The sequence below is a fragment of the Cupressus sempervirens genome, chromosome 8, assembly GCF_028749045.1.
Source record: "Cupressus sempervirens isolate cs-2001-9-10 chromosome 8, ASM2874904v1, whole genome shotgun sequence".
Taxonomy (NCBI): Eukaryota; Viridiplantae; Streptophyta; class Pinopsida; order Cupressales; family Cupressaceae; genus Cupressus; species Cupressus sempervirens.
In genome coordinates, this window is record NC_143125.1 from 25,825,778 (window position 1) to 25,835,414 (window position 9,637).

General features: G+C 35.9%; 1 protein-coding gene across 1 annotated transcript; it reads right to left on the bottom strand.

The window, feature by feature from the left end:
- Window positions 1-898: 898 nt before the first annotated feature.
- Window positions 899-7,037, bottom strand: LOC149541393 (disease resistance protein RPV1-like). Its single transcript, XM_089796670.1, has 6 exons — window positions 6,297-7,037; window positions 3,410-4,589; window positions 3,048-3,299; window positions 1,944-2,927; window positions 1,720-1,812; window positions 899-1,616 (listed from the first exon to the last, which is right to left on the bottom strand). The coding sequence occupies exons 1-6, from the start codon at window positions 6,827-6,829 to the stop codon at window positions 948-950; spliced, it is 3,711 nt and encodes a 1,236-aa protein (XP_089652796.1). The 5' UTR covers window positions 6,830-7,037; the 3' UTR covers window positions 899-947.
- Window positions 7,038-9,637: the final 2,600 nt, after the last annotated feature.

A 9,637-nucleotide genomic window follows, 5' to 3' on the forward strand; every position in this document is an offset into this window, starting at 1 on the left:
AAAAATTCACATAGGAAAATGGGAATTTGGCAAATGATGATCGTCGAAAGAGACACTCAATTAATTCTGTGGCGAATAAGAGTAAACATTAAAGAGAAATATGGGCGAAGAATCCGACTACCAAACTAAAATTATGTAATAATAGTGGCGAACGTTTTGACCACTAGATGAGTATTTTATAAAATTTGGGCGAACCGGTCAACTAGTATACGATTTTTTTTTAGCCAATTTCTATAGCCCAATTGGGACATATTAGCCAATTGGTGAATAATAGCCACTAAAAAAAATCCCTGATCTCACAATGATGGGTATTCATCAGATGCCTCTTATGTTATCTATTAAGGTCATACCCAATTTTTATTCACTAGATCAAACAATTTTTTTAATTTTCATCATAGAAATTTATTATGAACATCTCCCATCTTCCAAGTTTCTACTCTCTTGAGTGCACTGGTACTATATATTATTTTAGAAGCTACATACAATAAAATTATGAATCTATTCAAAAGTATGGGGCACATACATTATATTATGGATCTTCATAAAAGTAAGAAATATGAATTTTCTCATAAGTAATTCGAATAATTTTTACAAGACTTTAAATACAACTCAACAAAATGAAACTAACTTTATTTTATTGTAAATTTATTTTAAGTTCAAAAGACTTAAAATTAAAGGAAAGTTTAGGTTATCTATCTACACAATATTTGATATCATTTACAAATTTCAATCTAAACCTTATTAATTTAAATTACTCATAAAATATCTTGATTAATATAATTAAAATAAATAAATAAATGAAAACATATTACATTAAAAAAAATAAAGATATAATTTTGAATGATATTTTAAAAAGAAAAAAATTAAAAAGATTGTTTTTCAAACACATTAGTACTAATTAAAAGAAAACCATCTTGCATAGTTTTATTTTTGAGATATCTAAAGCATCAATCGTCATCCGAATCCCCATCATATTCGTCAACGAAATCATCAGGATCAACCGACAATCCGTCGGCAAGGTCAGGCCTCTCGTTAAAAACTACATCGGCACGGTGAGCGTCGACCCTCTCCAAAGAAAAATCGTGAGGATCTTCATAATTTTGGGTATTACCAGCCCCTAGTCGAGCAACCAAGCTCTGCAATATGCGAAGGGTTTTGCTTTCCTCTTCTTCCTTGACTCCCATTAAAAACGCCTTCCCCATACAAGAATCTAACGGCACCCAGGACTTGTAGCTTGTGAACTTTTCTTCGCTAATCACGCAGAGATATATCATGCTCTGTCTACCGGCAGGAGAGCCGAGAGGCACACGCAGAGGCCACCTGCTCCAATTACAAAAGTCTCTTGGCATTTGAGGAGCCCTATCCACCGTAGTACAGAAGATGAATTTGCTGAACGAATCGTGTGTTTTATGGAACTCATGCATCATCCTCACCATGTGCATTTTTTGATTACCATCCATCTCAAGGATATCACCCACTGGAGACGATTTGTCGCCAAATTTATCTGCAATTACATCTGACACGACTGGGGTCCATTTAAAGCGCACTTCTTCTGCGATGATATCTGCCTTCTCCGATAATCCCTTCCCCAAAGTGTGTGGCTCCCGCGGCAATCTCTGAAAGCACAGTGCTCTCACTTGATGATTTTCAACAACGCATTCGAAAAAGCAAAATCAAAACATTTGAAGTTAGACGGGAAAAAGAAAAGCCATTTATTACCATCGGACGTCCAGTGCACCTTGTTAATTTTTCTTCGATCTTATCCGCCATGGCCGATCTCCCCACCATAATCGTTAGCTGCTCCGGCAATCTCTGAAATCACAGTGCTCTCGCTGATATTATCCTCAAAACCATACACGGAAAACCAAAAGCAGAACACATTTGAAACAACCAGAAATAAAGCCAAAAAATGTGGAGAAACTGACGAAACAAACATTTACTACCTGTAACCTTTCAACACAACTTGCTATAAGAGTATCTGTAATAATCGTCTCCTTCAGTCCTTCAAGTCTTTCAAAACCTGGTACCTGCTGCAGCTGGGGACATCTGGTAATGACAAAGCTCTCCAGGCTTGTTAAAAACTCAATGCCTTGTATACTCTGCAGCCTTGGACAATTCCCAATAAAGACACCCCTCAACCTCTTCAACTCTTGAAAACAAATTTCACCCTCCAGCTTTCGGCATTCGTTAATGAAGATTCTCTTCAATCTCTTCAATTGCTCAATAACTTTTATATTCTCCAGCTCTGGACAACACTCAATCCAGATCCTTACCAATCCATTCAAACTTTTAATAGCTGACACATCCTTCAAGATTCGGCAGTGGTTAACAATGATCTTCTTCAGACAACTGACATGCCCAATATTTGGCAACTCTGTCAAACTGCTACATATTCTTATTTGAAATGTTGTAAGATTCAGCATATCGTCGACCAATACATTCCTCAGCTCTTGACATTTCAAGAGCACCAGACATTCCAGTGTGGTTACCCCTCTGACATCCACTTCAATTAGATCTGGCATGGTATAAAGTTTGAGAGATATAAGATTCGGACAGAAGGTTCCGCTAACTGAGACCCTCCATGTTTTATATGCACGACACAGAGTTATGGCTTCAAGGCTTTCCATACGAAACCTATTATCAGTTGTCTTTCCACCGTTGCCTAAAGCAAATTCATCTTCTAACTGGAAGTTTATCAACTCCAATGTTTTCAGATTGGTAAGTTCTTTCACAGATTTTAGCAAGCAATTCCATTCAATATTCCATTCTAAAGTTTCACTTTCAAACTTCAGCTGTAGCGTCTCCAGATTTTTTAACAATCCAAAGAACCTTAACAGTTCATTTAGATCTCGCATAGATTCGTCTTTAGGGGACTGTGTAAGATAAGGCCGAACAAAGCATTGTAGCTCTCTCAGCTTGAGTGGAACCTGAAATTTATAGTCACTTCGTTTCAAACTGTTGATTTCCAATGATAAAAATCTTACAAGAAAACACTATTTTGCTGGGGCTATCAAATATTAATTTTTTGTTGAAAAAAAGGCATATACCTGGTTATTATCCCTTCGCCACAACCTCCAAGGCGATTCTCCTGTGAGCTTTAAAGTGTGCAAATTTTGTAAAGGAACCCATTCAGGAATCTTACGATTAAGTTTCAGCCATCGTAACTCAGTTGACGTCCCTGACCTCTCGAGTAAAAATTTCATACGATGACAGTCCTTAAGACAACCGTAACACCTGAAACCATTTCCTCCGGAGGCCTTGAGGATGTCTTGGAATCCCTCGATTTCATCCATTTTAATCTGAATTCAATTTCTAAGTGGTAAGTTATGCGTACATATTTTAACAGCTAAAAGAAAGAAAATCATTTCCAAGTAAGAGCGTGTATTTAAGACAGCGGAAAAACACATACAAGATCTTCAGGACGCCACAGCTGACGAGGATGGTCCACTTCATTCTCTGCCATTTCCCTCCCCAAGTCACGGAGATGATCATGCATTCTGAAGTAAAGTGGTGGCTCATAATTTTCTAATCTATCAGGCCAACCAAATGACCCAACACCAAGTATTGATTGAAGTAGATTATGCGAAGACTCTTTCCCAGCATAAACTGTTGTTTCAAGAAGGCACTTGTCCTTGAGGGTCTGAAGTGCGTACTCGGCTCTCCACCCTGAAGCCTTCCACATACTTATTGCCTTGCTCACCCGTTTTCCTGTGAAAAAACATGCTATATCCATAAAGATCTCTTTTTGATCCTTTTCCAGAGCATCATAGCTAATTCTAAGCTTATCCCTTATGTCTTTGTCAGGTCTTGTCTTCAAGACATCTAGTTGCGACCTCCAGTAGTCCTTGTCACAGCGATAAACATGCCCGCCCATTACTTGAAGAGCGAGGGGTAAACCAGCACAGGCTTCAACAAATCCGTCTACTAAATCAGCAAAGCCACTCTTACAAGATGGACTGCGAAACGCATGCCAGCAGAAGAGTTCTCTGCCTGGCGCTGAGCTCATTGGTTTTATCTTATAGCGGACTTTCACTCCGGCATTTCTAAGAAGCTTCCCGTCACGGGTTGTGACAATTACCAAACTGTTGCGGAGAGAATTTGTAAGGCCATGCACGGGCAATAGGGCTTCTAACTGCTCCTTATGATCAACATCGTCTATGACTAAAAGGAAACTTAATTCTCTGCTCCTTTCAAGATTTTCCTTGATAACAGCAATCCCATGTTGTACACTAGGACAACTTTTCCGATTTGCAGGAAACAGATCTCCTAGAAGTTGACTTTGCACAGAAGTCAGCTCACCTTCTCTATGTTTTTCCCGCACATTAAATAGAATAGTTGTTTTACTAAATTGCGGTCCTTTACAGTTGAACAGATGTTTGGCGAGAGTGGTCTTGCCAGACCCTCCCATTCCATAGATACCAATTATTTTATCCTTCATCTCCCCGTTTCTCTGGCATTGGCTGTAGAAATCTTTTACAAGCTCATTAAGTCCCACCTCATATTTTGCAACTTGCAAAGTTGTAACCTCTTTCTTTTGCTTCTCATTTACCACGGCAGAGACAACTTCTTCACACAGCTTATTCAGATCGCTGACAATAGAGAAAGCGAAATCGAAATTTAAGGTTAAGTAATTGAGATTTTTCTTTAAAAATATAAAAAACATACAGAGTTCAGAAGTTTTATTGAATCGAAACAGGCCTAAAGTTTGGAGTGCACAACAGCATAAGAAGCCGGAGAACCTAAAGGCATGTATTAAACATATAAATAAAAGATAACATTCTAGAGATGTGTGGTAATTTCTACTACAGAAATATAAAATTATAAGTTATTGCTAGTATGTTCTAGTATGTAGGTGCCTCCATTTATCACATGTAGGTGCTTTGGCAAGGAAGGAAGCACATGTTGTTGGAAGTAGGTGACATTTAAAATTAAAAGTCGGCTATGACCAGTAATATCTCGAGGTTTCCAAAGCTGTCTATAAATAGAGGCATCTTGTAATGTAATAGATATGGACAAAATGTAATAGATATGGGCAAAATGTAATTGATATAGACTTTGTAATTGATATGAGAAAGTTTATGAAATGTATTAATGCAGCAACACATTGTGTTATTCAATTTTAGTTTATTTTGTCCATCCACCTTTCACAAAGTAAGATTTATTTTAGTTTCTACAAATAGTATCAGAGCATTGTGTCTGTTTTCTATAGAATGAATATTCTAATGCAGGAGTCATTAATTAGGAAAAGCTTGGAAGTCTACCATCTAACTGCTACAAAGACCAAGATCTGGAAGTTAACACAGGCAACAGTCATGTAGAGGGACATATGGGCTTGCACAAGGAAAATGTTTCAAGACAGAAAATTTCCATGCCAGATAAGTACATAAATAATCCTAAAGAATCTCTCAGAACAGAGTGGGGGCAATTTAATTCATTCTTGTGAAAGCTGTCAAAGTCGTGCCCAACGTAGAAACAAAAGTAACACCACAAGACACTAACAATGACGCCTGAACAAAGAAAATCAGGGTAGTGTTCTAAAATGTAACCATAAATCGGGAAAAATCTGTTGCTTATACTTGCTAAAACAACGGAAGGAGCTCGAATGTGCAGGCAGGAGCTGTCAAAAACCACACGATGGCTATCTGACATAAAGGGCAAAACTAATGGCTTCGATATAGGCTGTCAAACCACACCCAGAAATCTGTGAAAGCTGGAGTCTTAAATCGTCCAAAAAGAGTACTAAGCTATTTAACCGGCTTCAAGGGTTGGGCATTATTGAGATATTTGGATCTCAAAACAACTACACAAGATTTTTTTGACGAGATAATTGAATATCAACACCAACTCAGCTAAGAGAGCTCCATACCCACACAACTTTAGTACAGAAATTTATTCCAGGCTTAACACAGAAAACTCAAAATGATCCCCTCAAACTTCCTAGATTTTATTGTAGAGTCGACTTTTCTAATAAAACAAGTTTGCAGCAGGTGTTTAAAAGCAATCTTCCTTTCTAACCATCCAACAATTTTCACGTTTTCTCCAAAATTTGTTTTCATAACGAATTGCCATTTGTTCCATTTAAAAAGTGGTAAAATAGTTGATTTCGTTTCCAAATGGCACTCACGCCGAGAAAATCTTCCTTCCATTTTTAGTCTACCTAACACAGCATTTTCTCTAAAATATAACTGCTAAAGTAAGAAATACGAAGCAATTCTGAGATCAATTAAATTGGTTTCTCGAAAAAAACGAGAAAACAATGAAATTTTACAGATGGAATGCTCAGGGAGGAGTCTTACTCATTATTTTTCTTGAGCTCGTAGCCCTTGATCGCTGCGACATTCTGGAGGCAATCCTTCCAATGTTGAATGTCGTGAGGATATCTTTCATCTCTTTCGTGTTTAAGAAATGCTCCTGCAACTGTTCCTTTTATGTGGCGGAAGTCTGAAGGCTCGACATTGTAGAATATGGGAATAATTCTAGCCTTGGTTCGAAACATGAGGGCAAGCTCAGCTAAACACCAAGCAGACTCTGCATATCTTGGTGATAAGATGGCAATGTGAACTCTGGCAGAGACAATGGCATTCTTTATGGCAGAGGGAAAATAATCTCCCAGTTCAGTCTCTGGAGCATCTAGATAAGCCTTGACCTTAGCCTTCTGTAGAGAATCATAGAGCTGCTGAGCCAGAGTTGTTTTGACGTCTGGGCCTCTATGGTTGATAAATACGTCAAACTGTTTCGCAGTCAAGGCAGGTTTTACCTTTTTCTTGGGAGGTTCAAGTGGCTCAAATGGATCGCGTTCCTGTTCTCCTCGACCAGATGTTGAAGCCATTGAAACAAAACTGAACCTCTTGTAGAAAAAAGAGGCAATGCTCTGATATCATTTGTAGAAACTGCTAATATATCTTGTGAAGAGTGGATGGACAAAATAAACTAAAATTGAATAGTGCTGCTGCACTAATATATTTGATGAATTTTCTCATATCAATTACAATGTCCATATCAATTACATGTTGTCCATATCTTTTCATTTTGTCCTTATCAATAACATTACAAGATGCCTCTATTTATAAAACCTCTAGATATTAGTGGTCATAGCTGACTTATAATTTTAAATGTCACCTCCATTCACCTACTTCCACCTACATGTGTTTCCTTCCTTGAGAAGGCACCTACATGTTATAAAACCTCTGAATATTAGTTTCCATAGTTCACTTATAATTTTAAATGTTACCTCCATTCACATACTTCCACCTACGTGTGTTTCCTTCCTTGCCAAGGCACCTACATGTTATAAAGCCTCTAGATATTAGTGGTCATACTTATAATTTTAAATGTCACCTCCATTCACCTGCTTCCACCTACATGCGTTTCCTTCCTTGAGAAGGCACCTACATGTTATAAAACCTCTGAATATTAGTTTCCATAGTTGACTTATAATTTTAAATGTTACCTCCATTCACATACTTCCACCTACGTGTGTTTCCTTCCTTGCCAAGGCACCTACATGTTATAAAGCCTCTAGATATTAGTGGTCATAGCTTACTTATAATTTTAAATGTCACCTCCATTCACCTACTTCCACCTACATGTGTTTTCTTCCTTGTGAAGGCACCTACATGTTAGAAAACCTTGAATATTAGTTTCCATAGCTGACTTATAATTTTAAATGTTACCTCCATTCACATACTTCCACCTACGCGTGTTTCCTTCCTTGCCAAGGCACCTACATGTTATAAAACCTCTAGATATTAGTGGTCATAGCTGACTTATAATTTTAAATGTCACCTCATTCACCTATTTCCACCTACATGTGTTTCCTTCCTTGCCAAAGCACCTACATACCAGAACATACTAGCAATAACTTAGAATAATATATTTATGAAGTAGAAATTCTTCTTTTATATTTATTATTTTGAAATTTGAAAATGGTTTTAAGTATTATTAATATTGTACTTATGGTTTTAAGTATTATTATTATTGTACTTATGGTTTTAAGTATTATTATTATTGTACTTATGGTTGTAAGTATTATTATTTTTGTACTTATGATTTAAGTATTATTATTTTCTCTATTATCTTCTTCTTATTATAGTTATGGTTTAAGTATTATTATTGGCAAACTAGGTGATTGTACAATTTAGTTGTCTAAAGTTGATTCCTTCAATTTAAAGAAAATTTTCCGTTTGAAAATGAAATGAAAAAAGAGAAAGACAAATAAAATATTACATTAAGTCCCTAAAAAGAGATAAATAAATTACATTGTTAAAATACAAAGAGGTAAGATTTCATTATAAATATGACTTCAAGATTTCATGAAAACCATATTTCATTATAAGTATGACTCTGTGATTTCCTGTAAAATATATATGCATATGTATAAAGAAAATAATGATTCTAAAGATGTAGGAGATTTTTTAAAGCATTGTGACTTTATTTTTTAATTATTTGTGTAACATTCTTGGCAAACTAGGTGATTGTACTTATGGTTTTAAGTATTATTATTTTAAAATTTGAAAATGGCTTTAAGTATTATTATTATTGTACTTATGGTTTTAACATTCACATGAAAAGTGGAGTGATGGAGGAGAATGACTTGAGTTTCAAGGCAAGACAACATGTCAAGATCAATTATGGAAATGGCATTTGAGGTATGGTCATCTAAATTTTAAGGGGTTATGTTTGTTGCAAAGGAAAAACATGGTAAGAGGTTTACTTCCAATGAAAGATCCATTCAGTTCTTGTGAAAGTTGTATTTTTGCTAAGCAACATAGAGAAAGGTTTCCAAAAGAAATGTCATATATAGCTTGGGCACCTTTAGAAATTGTGCATACATACTTGTGTGGTCCAATGAAAACACCATCACTAGGGGGGAGCATTTATTTTTTAACATTCATTGATGATTATAATAGAAAGACATGGGTTTACTTTCTCAAATATGAATCTAAGACATTTGGAAAATTCAAGAAGTTTAAGGCATTGGTTGAAAAACAAAGTGGCCTATTCATCAAGGTATTAAGGTTAGATAGATGAGGAGAATATACGTCAAATGTGTTTTTGGATTATTGTAGGTATCATGGAATAAAGAAGCAATTCACTACAAGTTATAAACCTCAGCAAAATGGTGTTGTAGAAAGGAAGAATTGAACAATAATGGAGATGGAAAAAAGCATGTTGAAAGGTAAGAATCTACCTAATGAATATTAGGTTGAAGCAGTAGCTTTTTTTGTTTATATTTTAAATAGAAGTCTGACCAAGATTGTAAGGAACGTGATTCCACAACAAGCATGGAGTGGTAAGAAACATTTTGTATCTCATTTAAGAGTATTTAGCTGTATTGCTTATGTGCATGTTCCTAAAGAAGCAAGAAGAAAATTAGATGATAAAAGTGAAAAGTGCATATTTGTTGGTTATGATGAACATTCTAAGGCTTACAAGTTGTATAATCCTATAACCAAGAAAGTAATTGTAAGTCAAGATGTTATATTCAAAGAAGATGAATCTTGGGGTGGAAGTATAGATAAGATAATCATAGGTACTCCAATAATATTATGTGATGAGAAAGAAGGAGAAGATCAATCAAATGAGCAAAACAAAAGTCAATCAAGAAGCCCACAAGGAGATAACACAAAAATAAAAG